Source organism: Chiloscyllium plagiosum, unplaced genomic scaffold (genome assembly GCF_037043375.1).
Source record: "Chiloscyllium plagiosum isolate Xiang-an unplaced genomic scaffold, Cpla_swu_hap1 HiC_scaffold_11, whole genome shotgun sequence".
NCBI lineage: Eukaryota > Metazoa > Chordata > Chondrichthyes > Orectolobiformes > Hemiscylliidae > Chiloscyllium > Chiloscyllium plagiosum.
Window position 1 is genome coordinate 77,988,379 of NW_028270149.1, and position 15,799 is coordinate 78,004,177.

Below are 15,799 nucleotides of genomic sequence, written 5' to 3' on the forward strand. Positions count from 1 at the left end.
AAGGATGAATATGTTGCGTGGCTTTTGGCTATAAAAGGTTAAGGGGTTACCCAAAGGAGATCCCAAAATTATCAAAGATTTGGTAGACACAGGGAGCAAGTATTTCCACTTATGGACCAAAGCAAAGTTAAGAAGCTAATGAAGCAAGATAGTCATCAGTAAATCAAACAGATGACTCAACTGATACAGAATAGTACTAAGGGTTCAAAACCTATTCCAGATACCTCAGCATTAAATCTAGACTGACACTCCAGTGCATGACGGAGACCCTGTCAATCTTTCAAAGATGCCTGCCAAAGGTCCCATAATATGATTTCAAAGAACAAAAAGGGAGATTTTCTTATTGTTTAGCCATCTTACTCCCCTCAAAACATTATTGCACTATGTGAGTATTTGCTGTGGTATTCCCCATTATATGACAGTGACTGTATAATCAAAATGCTTAATTGATTTGAAAATGGTTCTGAAATTGTGAAAAGTGCCATGTAAATAAAAGTCTTTCAAGTCTTTTTGCAAGGCAATTTTAGCTAGCAAGGTTTGAGAAGATTTGTAGCTCAGGTTGAGGTTCTGGATGTAGGTTTGCTCGCTGAGCTAGAAGGTTCATTTCCCGACGATTCATCACTATAGTAGGTAACATCTTCAGTCGGCCTCAGGCAAAGCACTGCTGATAAGTCCTGTTTTCTATTTATATGTTTGGATTTCTTGAGTTGGTGAAGTCATTTCCTGTGGTGAAGTCACTTCCTGTTCTTTTTCTCGGGGGTGATGGATGGGGTCTAACTCAACGTGGTAAAAACAAAGACTGCAGATGCTGGAAACAAGAGTCTAGATTAGAGTGGTGCTGGAAAAGCACAGCAGGTCAGGCAGCATCTGAGGAGCAGGAAAATCAATGAAGGGCTTTTGCCCGAAACGTCGATTTTCCTGCTCCTCTGATCCTGCCTGACCTGCTGTGTTTTTCCAGCACCACTCTAATCTCGACTCTAACTCAATGTGTTTGTTAATAGAGTTCCGGTTTGCCATGCTTTTAGGAATTCTCATGTGTGTCTTTGTTTGGCTTGTCCTAGGATGGATGTATTGTCCCAGTCGAAGTGGTGTCTTTACTCATCCTTATGTAAGGATACTAGTGAGAGAGGATCGTGTCTTTGTGTGGCTAGTTGGTGTTCATGTAACCTGGTGGCTAGTTTTCTGCCTGTTTGTCCAATGTAGTGTTTGTTACAGTCCTTGCACTATTTTGTAAATGACATTAGTTTTGCTTGTTGTCTGTATAGGGTGTTTCAAGTTCATTAACTGCTGTTTTAGTGTGTTGGTGGGTTTGTGGGCTACCATGATGCCAAGGGGTCTGAGTAGTCTGGCCGTCATTTCCAAGATGTCTTTGATGTAGGGGAGAGTGGCTAGGGTTTCTGGATACGTTTTGTCTGCTTGTTTGGGATTTTGCTGAGAAATCGGCAGACTGTTCATTGGGTACCCATTCTTTTTGAATACGCGGTATAGGTGATTTTCCTCTGCTTTGCATAGTTCCTCTGTGCTGCAGTGTGTTGGCTCGTTGAAATAATGTTCTGATGCAGTTTAGTTTGTGAATGTTGGGATGATTGCTTCTATAGTTCAATATTTGGTCGGTATGTGCTGTTTTCCTGTCTACAGGAGCCAACACAAACTAATACAACAACTAGCAGCCTACATCTTGGATAGCACCTTCACCTTGAGAAGCATACAAGTGTAATAGAAAAGGACAAGTTGTCATAACAGACAAAAGAGAGGTATTGGAAAACTTAACCTTGTTCCAAAGTGAGTTTGAAGTATATGTGTGAACAGGACACCAAGGTTCAGGAAGAAATTACTTGGCTAAGGTGCAAATGGCCAATGCCACAGACAGCATTGGGAGAAGGGAGGGAGGATGTTTACTGAGTTAAGATTAGACGCTCCTGTTCGAGATGGAAGTTGGAAATAGACAGGGGGTTTTAGGGTTGAAGGAGGTTAGAGAATATCGTTGTTACTAAAGGGTAAAGAGGATTATTGTGAACTAAATTGAGTCCTAAATCCACATAGGTCTTCCCTCTATCAAATTACAAAGCTAAATGTCAGTATTTTAAAAAATACTTTAAAATATAACCAGTGTCTTAGACCCAAACTCGATATATCTTCCAAGCTTCATCCTAACTAACTCTTAATGAGCAACATACAAATAAAATTTAACTAGGCAGTTCTCGTGTACTGCTCACACGGAATACCATTAGGATAGATTGTTGTTAAGATGAAGCTGCACTTCACAACAATTCGTTTAAAGCCGTTGTTCAAGTTGTCATCTTCACACTTATAAGATCATGCAGCTTTAAACTAATCACCTACAAACTGGACAACAAAGGCACAGCAATATTGGTTGGATTGCCTTGAATCCTGACAAAGTCTTAGAAACTACATTCATTTGCAGCCCAACTGTTCGAGAACTCAGAGGAAAATGAACTCACTGATAATTCAAAATTGTTATAACACGTGTAAATCCGGAGAATGTCCAAGAATAATGACTAAGAACTTGTAAATCACTGTGGTCACTTGTTGATAACTCAGCATCTAATTTCTCGACAGAAAAGGAGATGAATGCCCAGATCAAGTTTCAATAGAGTTGCTTGAAGAATCGATGTATATAACACAGGAACAAGCTCCATTTTCTACTCCTAGTAGTACCATGGGATAATTTACAGCCATTTGCACAGAAGGGACCTTGGTTAACATTTAATTGGAAAGTGACTGCTTTGTTAGAGCAGAACTCAGAGTTGCACTGCGTTACAAATCTAGATTGTTAGACTGTGATGGATGGACAACTGTAACAGCTTGTAGTTTTCTGACTTAAAAGAAACCAGTAATTAAATATGTGACACTCTTTGCCTTTGCAAAACATTATGACCATCTATTGTACAGTGACACACAATATTTTGGCCCAAGACGAGCAGATGAGGAGTCAGGTCACATGCTGTTTACAGTAATAGGCATGCCCTCAGGATGTGGAGTTTGATGTAATCCCAATATTATCAACATTTATCAAACCCCTTTAAGAATCTTGCTAGACTTGAAAGGATAAAGAAACAAATTTGAATAGAACTATTTGCTTGCAGTGAAGGCAAACAGACAAACACACTGGGTTGAAATTTACTTTGTTCTGACATTAATGTTTGACAGGGAAAGTTTTAAATAAAAACTTGACAATGCATGCAAGACTTGTAAACAAATCATATAGATGGTCAGTGGTTTAGAACTCAATTCACTTGTATTCACAAATGCTTATAGTATTTTTGCAAGTACAGAACAGTATATTGTGGAACTGCATGGCTAACTGTTACACCACCTCTGAACCTTGTTTTCTTTTTAAAACCAGTGTAATGAATATGTGCTTCAGATCTACCAGAGTGTTCAACATTTTCTACTATACAAAGAAATGTATTATTAGTTTAAACCTAATTATATCTAATGCATCAAAAAAAGGGAAGACTAAACATGCCTCCTCATAAAAATGCACAGATATTTTTCCTCTTCATCAGCTTAATATTCCCCCTCAAGACACTTTGCAGGCCACACATTTTTACTCTCAAACTTAACTCCAGGCCACTTGTGCAGCATCTGTTTGACAGCAAAGTTTGATTCTGAAGCTGGCTAAAAAAAAAGTTTAACCAGGACTTTTTTAAAATCAGAAATAAATACTACTACATTGGACAGCTGAGGCCTTGTCCCATGTAAAGTGTTGGAGACAGCACCTCAATCATGTTGAAAGCGGAGTCGCTCAAGCTTTGCTGCACTCAGTTAATGTAACGCAGTCATGTAACAATTAACAAGAACAAAGAGCAGAACAACACAGGAACAGGCCCTTCAGCTCACCAAGCTTGTACTTACACGTGACTCCTTTCTAAACTGAAAACCCCTTTTGCCTCGACGTGATCCATATCCATTTATTCCCTGCCTATTCGTATATCTGCTTCTGCTATCTCCTCTGATAGTGCATTCCAGGCACTTCTCATCTTGTGTTTTAAAAAAAAACTGGCCCCTCAGACCTTTAAACTTGCTCCCTTTTACCTTAACCTATGTCCCCAGTAATTGACATTCCAAACCTGGGAAAAAACTCCCAACTATTCATGCCACTCAATTTTCTTAACATCTATCTAAATTAATTCTAGGTATCCAAATTATCAATGCCTCACTATAATGTTCAATCAGGAGAGAATGAAATATCAAAACTGTCATTTCCTACAACTTGAATTATATTTACAACAGAAAATATTCACAAGACTAAATGGAACACAATCGTAATGTTCCTGGAAAAGTGCTAATTAACATGCCCTGTTGAACATTTGGCTTTTCATCTGTGCCACAAATGCTACTTTCAGGTTTTTGCTAACACTTTCTTACAATGCAACAGTTTCTTCGGATCACATTAAAACACTCTCGTTCCTTAGTGAACAAGTACATTGCCTCAAGAAATACCTTTTGGAAAGTGTTTTATGTACGTACTTTAATTTAGTGTGATGGTTACAAAACTGCAACTAACATCAGATACCACAAGACCAAATGGGGCAACATCATCCCCCAGAAGTGGGCTAGGTGGAGTCCACAAATTGGGATCATTATTAAAGCAACCCTAATCCAACCACTCTTGGGTTTAATCAAGGGCAAATAAGAGGTGCATTGTAAGTCATTTCTGAGGATGTGGTTTAGCCAGTTTGATGAAGAATCTAGCAATACCATGATATATTTACCTGATCATCTTGGGCTAGCCAAGGTTCCTGGGCCTTGGGAAATCTGGCAACTTAAAAAGGGGACAATAACAACTTCTAGAGAAAAGCAAGCAGCCCTATGGGATTGCTTCTGTGCCATAAGGAGCAAGAATGCTGCCTCTGAGCCCACAAAGCTTTCTGTCGGTCGTGGGACACGCTGTATAAGATCCTACCACCAAACCTAATGCTAACATAGCAACAGATTCCTTTCCTGCTCCTGTGGCCTCTTCCTGAGTATTCCATGCCTGATAATGAACCAAAACCAACCAACCAACCAAACAATCTTGCTTCCACGGGGGAAACCTGCTGAAAACAAAAGAAGATGCACAGGAATCCAGCCAATACACCTCCCCACCCACAGGCACAATCCATACTAAATTAAATTAAGTACATCCTTGAATGTTTGGCATGCATCAGTAAATATAAAAAAAAAGCTGCCATATAGTCATTAAAAAACCCAATTCATTCACTTGTGGCACAAAAGCTCAGTCCCACGTGATGTTTATTGTCAAACTCTCATGATCTTTGCTGAAATATAGTCTGCAGTAAATTAATTACTGAATAAGGCCCAATCATGCTCCCTCTTCAGTTATTAATTCATAAACATCCTGACTCCATTTAGCTATCCCCAAAGTTATCTCAATTTTAAAATTCTACTTCTCCCATTTTTAAAAGACTTTTTAAAAAAAATATTGAAGGAAAATTTCTTAGGGATAGATTCGCCATTAACTTATGATGATTGGTGGTTAAATCCAGTCTTCATTTTTAGTCTCAATTCTCATTGCAGACCTCAATTAAGGATGCAAATAACTTGACTTAAGTTCAGAAATTAAACCAGTTTTATTGGTTAAATGGTATCCAGTTGGCAGTCAAAGAATTGATTCACATGCCAAACAACTATATCTATACCCAAACAAACACGCCTGTGATACTAAAACTGGAAAGGCATATCATCAATGTGCTAGGCATCCTACGTAGGTGAAGATTGAGGCAGTATCAATCCAGTCAAACCCGTCAACATTAAGCTCACTAAAACCTAGGGACTGGAGATTAGTAGAGGTAGCTATCTCATCTAGGACTTGAAATCCGACAACACTCCATCAGCAGTTGCATGAAACATTCCTATTCTGACATGAACACATAATATATCACTAAAAATGGAAATTAGGCAATGCCACATAACATCCTCCCAAACCTTTCATATTCATAAATGCAAGTATCCAGTCAATTCAGTTCATTGTGCATTGTAGTAAAAAGCAGTTGAATGTTATGGACACAGGAAAATCTGTTGACCCCAACCAGATCACACACACACACACAAATCATATTAAAGTCTCTTGCACCTGACCAAACCAAACTGTTCCATTATGTCTAGCACAAGGGTACTTATCCATGTCTAAAAGCGTAACACACCATGTTTTGCATCAATACTCTTCTCCACTATCATTAGTAAAATGATAGGAGTCTTTAATGGTGTCATTAGCAAGAAAGAGGCCTAACCACCAATAAACTGCTCACCAGTAATTATGCCAGAACCCCTCAGACAGAGATATAATCAGTTTTTTTTTTCATTTAGAGGGGAATGCAGATGTTGAATGGCAAAGGAGTGAAAATAATAACTGCTCTCAACATGAAGGCAACATTCAACTAACAAATCATTGTAATGTTCAAATCAATGGCAATCAAAAGACAATTTCCTCCACTGACAGGAGTTAGAGCTGATATGTGGTAAGATGGCTGTGAAATGCTCATTTTCAAACCTTTCATAGGGATTGCCAGAATGGTAGTGAATGGGATTGTCAGAAGCTAACCAACATACCCCTATGAGATTTCTGCAGTGAAATGTCTTAGCTTAGGATAATTAATCCATTTCATCAACCTGCTTTCCTTAGTCAAGAGGGAGATGTCAGGCTGTTCACTGGTTTCCAACTCCTACAATAAGCATCACATTCCAGACTAGACAGAGATCTAGACAACATCAACCAGTGTTGGTCGATGACGTTTCCTTTACACAAGCCAAAAGTAATGATCATCAAGTGAAATGCCAGACATTTTCACAATCCTTCAGAATAATCATCAACCCACCAGCAACACCCTGAAGTCTAGCACTTACCAGAAGCATTACTGTTTTATGCCATATTAATATTGTACTTCCAATAGCAAGGGAAAAAAGTTTAAAGAATGATTTAACTATGGCATTTACGATGATAGTGTGTGTGTTAAGATAGAGAGGATGTATTTCCTCTGGTGAGAAAATTCTGAACAAAAAAGGAATATGCCCTTAAAATTGGAGCGAGACTGCACTGCTTCACAGAAAGGACATAACTTGGTTTTATAATTTAATTCTTTTAGCTCATGTACTATTCTGATACCACTGTATTTCACCCCCTTCAAAACAAATATCAATCCGGAGGTGCAATGCCCAGAACTGGACACTACTTCAGATCAATGATGAATGATTCAATTCCTGATCGTTCAGAGCTTCACCATTTTTGACAAGGTTCAAGTGAGGAGTGTGTTAGAATATTCATTGCTCATCTGGATGAATGCAGCTACACCCAGACTTAAAAGAACATTGGCACCATTTGGATCAGAGCAGTTCACTTGGTCAGTGAACTGAACACTGAACTCAAATGACGATCACCGATGAACAGTGATTGTGACATCTATTATATGCAGGGTATACCAACTAATCATGGTTACATCAAAAACAAGACCTTTCTAAGAAGAGATTTGCCTCCAATGGAAAACAGCAATGTTGTGGGAACATGAGCAAACCCAGTGATACAGACATTATCCTGGAGTCCATGATGTAACAAAGCCATTGGAACACCACCAGCAGAAGGCAGTCTATTAGCATATTTTTAGGATGACTGAGAAAGAGCACAGGAGTAGCACAACAGACTATTAAGTAGACCACACCCAATCCGTATCTTACCTCAATCTCTCTGCTGTGGTTCCGAAGTCCTAAATAAACCCTTCAATGGCCTATCAGCAGCTTTTGTTAGACAATCCCAGTTTTCCACAATCTCAAAAATTAGACCAAAGTTGATGTTCCCTTGGCTGGGATTCTTCAAAACTGAATCAATCAAATGTTGTTGTTTCAAACCTTTCAGCCCTTTTTGGTGTCTTTCTTAGCCTCACTGTAACTCCTTAAAAGGCTGAACACATCCAACCAAAATGCAGTGCCCAAAATTGAAGGCACTGCACTTTAAATCTCAAGACAACTTGCTTCATTTTTAAAAATACATACATCTTACAGTAATGCATATTGTAGAAGAGAGTAGTCTTACTCCAATGGTTCTACAGAAACAGAAATTATGATAATACAAGTTTTTCAAAATTCTGGCATTAAAAATCTGATCTCATCTTTGGTTCTAAAACTGCACTACATGGCAACTATCTACAACGCCAACCTAAATAGTCAGATAGTATAATTTAATTCAGCTTAATTTTCTGAAGGGAAGAATGGCCAAGATTTTCCAAGCTTTAGATAATCAGAGATTAGACGATCCTGGAAATACGTACGTCAGTACCCCTCAAAAGTCCAAGGCATTGACTACCTGTGAACAGCGCAGCAAGTGGAGACTTCCTCTGGGTAATTACCCAGCATGTGGAACACTCTGAATTAGAGTCAGAGACTTTGGATGGTTCAGATTTATTTTGCCAAACAGTTAAACAGAATAAGTTAGATGAACTAAAACCTGTAACTCCTGGGTAACTATAAAACATTTGACCTCCCCTCCCCACCACTCTTGACCTGAGCCCAACTCTGCCATCTCTCCACAAAACTCGACCCAACATCAACCACTTGACCCCTTAACACCACTTTCACAACCCGCAATGATTAGCCCCTATCCACCTACCTACTCACCATATCTGAGACTCCAATCACTTTCATCAATCCCCATCTCTTAATGCACTTAGACAAATGAAATTTGTTCATTCAAATAGCTTTTCAGTGTGTTACTATCCAACACCTGTTTTGTGCACCAGTAAATAAATGATTTTGCCAGAATTCCACAGGCTCAGCAGTTAATAAAAAGGGGCTTGGCTTTCCCAGACTATAGCGTACTACAGGATTCAGCTAGATTATAAAAGGTACACTGCATAACACTGAAGCTTCCAGTACTGGACGTTGTGAATTTGAAGCCAGAAATTTGTGGGGACAGATGCAGGGATTTTAAAAAATATAGGTAAGAGAACAGTAATTGAACATTATTTGCTGTTCTCAGAAGATTTGGGTCCATTTTTTAAAAGATATTTCTCTTAAGATTGAAGGTGTAGAGCACTTTGAATTGACTGATAGATAGGAAAGAGCTGAAAGTATAAATATTCTGTAATCTTAAAAAACCTTGAAGCTGCACCATACATGATTTTTTTGTTTGAATGAAATCTAAAGGAAATTGAAACCTTCTCAATCACCACAAGATGGAGCTCGGGTACCAAATTTTTGTTGACATGTTTGAAAATCCATTCTTAAAAATGCTGCAAGCTGGTGCAGCTGGCAAGAGAATCAGTATGATTCCATTAATCTTTTCAAAAAAATCCAGATCTTAATCTTGGTTAAGATACTAGGATACCTTGAAGAGTCAAGAGATCTGCTGTTGCAGCCATTTGTAACTTGCATAAGTCCAAGTTTCACGCACTTATAATATCCGGGAGAACTCCAACTTACACAAGAGACTGTGCAAGCTTCTTACTATTATACTCTGGCTTTCTGAATTGGCAATGAAATGCTGATATGTGACGACAAAAACTCTGAGATCCCAACAGAAACAGCATTTTAGCATAGGCCAAGCAATTGTTTTTAAAATTGCACCAGCTCAGACATGTCTTTGATGAGTCAATAACTGTCATCAATTTCAAAGCAGCAACTTCCAAAAGCAAAGTTAAGTGCAAATGTTTAGGACAGAGAATGCTCTCTGCTAGCAGTGTATTAGTAATGGATGGAGGAAAATGCACAAGACCAGAGTCAGAACAGCAAAAGTAAAATCAGTAACATATGGCTGAAAAAGGATTCAAAGTCAAGATAAGGCAGAGTCAAGGAGATATTTGTAAGCAACAAGGACTTCAATTCAATCCACTGAGGGGAAGAAGAGTTTGCATAAGCTGTGCATGATAGTTTTAATTAAGTTGAGGTTTAAATTGGTTGCAATTCACTGAGGTTGGGAACAGGGCATTGGGGAGGTTTGGGGCAGAAAAAAAAAATTAACTTCTGAAGCACAGAAAGCAGCCCTTTGGTCCGTTTTCCAATGTCAGCACTTTGAATGCATGTTATAAAGTTGAGAACTAAAACCAAAAACGCCCAAAGAGGAGCACATCACACCATAATATGTAAAAAGTGAAAAAAGTAGTGCTTTAGATTAGATTCAATTAGATTAGATTCCTACAGTGTGGAAAAAGGCCCTTCAGCTCAACAAGTCCACATTGACCATCCGAAGAGTAACCTACCCAGACCCCATTTCCCTCTGATTAATGCACCTAACACTATGGGAAATTTAGCATGACCAATTCATCTGACCTGCATATCCTTGGACTGTGGGAGAAAACCGGAGCACCTGGAGGAAACCTACATGGACATGGGGAGAATGTGTAAACTCCACACACACAGTCGCCTGAGGCAGGTGGTGCTGTGAGGTAGCAGTGCTAACCACTCTCCCCATTTTACAAACACCAAATTCTAACTGCTGGCCACCAATCTACAATTACTCTATCCAAATTTACAACAATGCAGAATCCAATTAATCACCAACTTTTGTTTTCTTTTATTCCTTTCCAAAGTCCCACAAATGCTTCCTTTTCAAACATATATTCAACTCAGTTTTTAAAGTTGCTATTGAACCTACTTCTACCACCGTTTCAAACAGTGCATTCCATAACTTGGAGTATATGAAGCATAGATTCTGGGGGGAAAAAAAATTGGGCTAGACATTTGCTTTGTTAAAAACACAGTATGAAATTAAAAGCAGTCATCCTCAACATTTGGACTTTTCAAAACTAGGCTTGCATTGAACAAGAACATGAAAATGTTTCCAGTGGACAGATGCAGAGAAATAGAAAAACAGTGCAGCAATGGAATCTGTTCACTTTCTGTCAACTTGCTCAGGTAAGTCACAGTATTCAGACAGGAATCTGACTGGCTAAAGTAACATTCAAATAGAACTTTAAACTCTTGGGAGACTTAAACAAACATTGTGACTATATAGGTGTGCATGCTTCGCATGATGTAATCCAGACCATAGCCAAAATACATCAAGTTAAATTAATGCTTTATGTTGAACATTGAAATCCTAACTTTAATTTTGAAAACTTAATATTAATTGTAATAAAATCAATTGGTTTAAAACATGAAAATTCCTTTGCTTTGTTAATTTGTATTTCACATGGTTATATTTGCTTCATTTAAAATTGACCAATTCATTCAACCTCAGAAGCCCTACTGTGGCAAAGCTTCAGAACATAAGTATACCAAACAACCGTCAAATCAAATGCACATGAAAACAAAGGAAAGGAGCAGGATTAGTTGAGCAATCACCAACTCTGCTATTCAGAGATAAGAGTTTTACTTATGTACAGGGTGATTTTATCTTAAAATTCTAAAACTGCACATCACTGCATTGCCATTCTGTTACAAGAAACCCTTAGATGGAAATAAGCAACAGCTTTCAAAGTTTATAGACTTGATATTTCCATTGTATATACTTGAGGTTTCCAAGAAAATATCAAACTGAAGTACCTGTTTTTTTCTTCCCCCCCAAAGTCACCAGTTTATCTGGTGTTTGGATTTGGACCATATTTCAGAGAAGGCATCACTTAGATAATAAAAGGGCTAGAGAATGGTCTCGCCCCATTTTTTAGGTCCTATATCATACAGTGATAGAGAACAGAAACATATCCTTCAACCTAACTCATCCATGCTGACCAGATTTCCTAAACTAAATTATCGCATTTGCCTGCAACTGGTCCATAACCCTCTCCACCTTTCCTATCCAAGTTGTAACTGTACTCACCTCTAACACTTCCTCTGGCAGCTTATTCCACATACGCACCACCCTCTGTGAAAAAGTTGCCCCTCAGGTCCCTATTACATCTTTCCCCTCTCACCTGAAATCTAGGCACTCTAGTTTTGGACTCACTGTACTCTGGGAAAGAGACTTGGGCTATTCACCTTATCTATGCTCCTCATGAATTTATAAACCTCTATGAGGTAACTCCTCAGCTGCATGCCACCCAGCGGAAAAAAGTCCCAACCTATCCAGCCTCTCCTTATAACTCAAACCATCCAGTCTCAGGAACATCGTTGTAAATCTTTTTATCAGCTTTGTGCACATCTGAAAGTTCTGAGACAGGCTTGAAATTTGGCTTCATTTCAGTAATTTAGATGAGTTGTCAGTGCTATAGTGCACCGTAGTGGTTTCACAGAAATAACTTGTTTCAGGCCACATCTTGCCAGTAGCAGTCTTTAGGATAAGATTCAGAGGGAGAAAGAGACAACTGATGGTCAGTTGAGACCTTCAGCCATGTTGTGGAGTACTATGGAGCTAGGAAGCACACTCCTGCTTCTTCTGGCTCCAAAAACAACCTTTAAAAAATGTATTTATCTATCTTGGTAGCAATCACTTAGTCACATGCACAAAATTGGAGACATTAATGACCAATTTCTATCCACTAATGTCCAATTGTACAATATGAAATCAAGAATGACATTCATCTCATTTTGTGAAAAATCATCAATGCCAAAAATAGTCACATTTCCATTTCACATTGACCGTGTGATTCAGGCTATACAGGAGTCCCTGCTACATAAGGACCACACCACAGGTTAACCTTGTACTTGATCAAATGTGGTTAAAAAAGAATGACGGAATTAAAATTAAAGAACAGCATACAAATCAAGTCTTCTCAACTTGGCACAATGCTAACATAACTTCATTTCTATTGAAAAAAAAGGTATTCTGTAAGTCTTGCCAGTAGTTCTACTGCTTTCACAATCTTTAAAAAGGAAATCAGAGATAGACCAAAACACTTGAGATTTCTGGCAGATATTACAAATCATTATCATACAGTGTAATAATGGCAGTTTCTTCACTGTCATGACATTGGCCTTGCTTAAGCATTGGTTCAAAGAGCACCTGATAGGATTCATATGTAAAAAGAATTGTTGACTGACTAAAAGTCTTTGACAGCAAAATGTTTGGCTGTACTTTGAAAGCAGTCTAAACTGTTAGCATACAAGAAATAAGGGAAGATGGAAAGACTTGCATTAATAAAAACATATTTTCACAAACTCCAAACATTCCAAAGCATTTTACAGGCACTTAAATGCTGTCCAAAGTGTGGTGGCCAAAATGAGCATAGCCATGTCCCACAAATGGCAACATGCTATTAATCAGCACTTGTCATTTAATTTTTTTGATTGAGCAATAAATGGCGGTAGGATAACAGAAATAGTTTCCATTTTGGATGTAATGTTATGCAAACAGATGATATAGGAGCAGAAGTAGATCTTCCTTACTAAAGATGATTATTGCAAGGAAGCTACCAGCAAGATTTCTAATAATTACACATATTAGACTGAAATCATTTTATGTCCACTTCAGAAAGCAGATGGGATCTTGGTTTAAGATCTTAACTGGGTGGCACAGTGGTTAGCACTGCTGCCTCACAGTGCCAGAGACCCGGGTTCAATTCCCACCTCAGGCGACTGACTGTGTGGAGTTTGCACGTTCTCCCCGTGTCTGCGTGGGTTTCCTCCGGGTGCTCCGGTTTCCTCCCACAGTCCAAAGATGTGCAGGTCAGGTGAATTGGCCATGCTAAATTGTCCGTAGTATTAGGCAAGGGGTAAAATGTAGGGATATGGGTGGGTTACCCTTCGGCGGGTCGGGGTGGACTTGTTGGGCCGAAGGGCCTGTTTCCACACTGTAAAGTAATCTAATCTAATCTAAAAAAAAAGCACCTTTGATAAAAAGGTGAGCTTTAACACCTTTCATTAACCAAAATACCTGCATTATAAATTGAAACAAATCAATGTAGCTTAAAATGTGGTGGGTAATTACTAGCTTAATACTTTTTGCAATATGAAGATTTAGCTCTTTGCACAAATCAGAGTTTCCTACCAAGGATCAGTATGTTCCAAGTAACATGCTGATCCTTGGTCATTCCACTGTAAACAAATGATAGCGAGTTTTGGGAAAATGTTTTGCTCAGGTTGAGGTTCTAAATGTAGGTTTGCTCACTGAACTGGAAGGTTCATTTTCAGACGTTTCATCATCATACTAGATAACATCACCAGTGAACCTCCGGATGAAGCTTCATTTAGAGGTTCACTGATGATGTTACCTAGTATGGTGATGAAACGTCTGAAAATGAATCTTCCAGCTCAGCGAGCAAACCTACATCCAAAACAAATTATATTTGAGAAAAGTGCAAAATTAACAAGAAAGATGATCCCAGGTGTAAAAGTTAGAAATTTTTAAATCCTAAAGAGTTTTTTTTAGGGGGATGTAATTCTTCCAACTGCTTAAAATGTTAAATGTAACAAATTAAAACAAATTATTACTTTTAAGTGAGCCAGAGGGTACAGTATGTCTGAAATGTATGAGCAAGATGGTTTTTACTAACAGAGCAATGTATGTGTGACATAATGTGTCACGCAAACTGCCAATTTTGATAAATCCTATTATATTTATCCAAGTACAATAGATACGGTGATGGGAGAGCTGAATTACAAGGAGACAAAAGACAATGGGCAAAGTGGGCTTTGCAGATGTCTTGAAATTTAATTATTTTTCTGTATGTTTACGGAGACGATTCAAAACTAGCATGTCTTTTTGACTGATGCCAGTATTCGTTTTAAATACTGCAAAGGGTTTGAGGGTTAAGGGCCTATAAATTTGCAATAGTGAAGGAGTAGAAACTTAAAATTAAATAACAAGGCACACACATAATACTTACTGTTCTTTTTCTTGAGCTTCCGGTTATACAAGGCAACAGAACGGAGCCAGACACCTGAAGCATAAAATAACACTATTGTTCAAATTATGAACTGTAAAACATACCATTAAAGCTTTTCCATAATCACCAATATACTTAAGGTGATTCAAGCCATCATGTCATCTTACACATTCATACCAGATGACAAATTTTAAAACTTCAGAATTTCAAAAAAAAATCATCACAATGGATGCTGGACTGACTGAAATATCTAACAATAAATGCTGTTTTGCAAAAGTCAATTAAAAAAAAGTTGAGATTTTTAGCAGTTTTTTTAAAGATGCCAAAATGTTGATCAAAGTTCCAAAATAGATGATCACAAAAACAACAAGCAACTCTCCTCATATTTTTATTCTTATTTCCAATTTGTAATTTTATTTTGGTATGCATCTGGACAGACAAGACCATTGTTTGACTTTCTGACTCTGACTCTACCCAAAACTCTAAATTTACATGGCAAATAATCTAGCAATTCTTTTGTTAAGCTGGAAGAGATAAATCTTGCTTAAAGAATTATTCAATAATTAACAGCAAATGCAAGTGTTCATTGCCATGTTTCAATCACACTTTTTTTTTATTTGCCTTCAAATAAGAAGTGTGCAAATAACATTTATAATAAATCAAATGGAAACCAAAAACTGACTGACTGCCATCACCTGCCTGTTTCAGACCTGTGGTATTTTTATGCTTGTCAAACTTACAACAAACATTACTCAAGTTATGTAGAGTGGAATTTCCTACTTCTTCAATTCATTTACAATGTTATTACAAATTGCATCCACAGCAGTTTTCCCATTCTATTTCCGTACAGAAGAATGTTGAATGCTCATAGTATTGTGAAGCAAGGAGGTGAACTTTATTTTTTGTGGTTGGAGATAGTTTGACTTCGTGGACAATTTCTGAGGAGCAAGTCATAGCAGTATCTACTGAGCACCAGTCTGTGGTCTGAAATGATCAACAGTAGCTTCTCAAAACCAATAAGTAATGCAGAATAGGAAGAGACAGAAAGATTGGTTTGCCACCATCTGTAGAACAAGTATAACAGG

The 15,799-nt window shown here is 38.0% G+C and overlaps 1 protein-coding gene across 10 annotated transcripts in view; it reads right to left on the reverse strand.

The window, feature by feature from the left end:
* hdx (highly divergent homeobox) overlaps nt 1–15,799 on the reverse strand; it is an 88,492-nt gene that overhangs the window by 32,349 nt on the left and 40,344 nt on the right. For all 10 annotated transcript variants that reach the window (XM_087992200.1, XM_087992201.1, XM_043704410.2 and 7 more), the window contains one exon: nt 14,715–14,768. In XM_087992200.1, the coding sequence (XP_087848326.1) occupies nt 14,715–14,768 (54 nt within the window). The remainder of the gene's footprint in view (nt 1–14,714; nt 14,769–15,799) is intronic.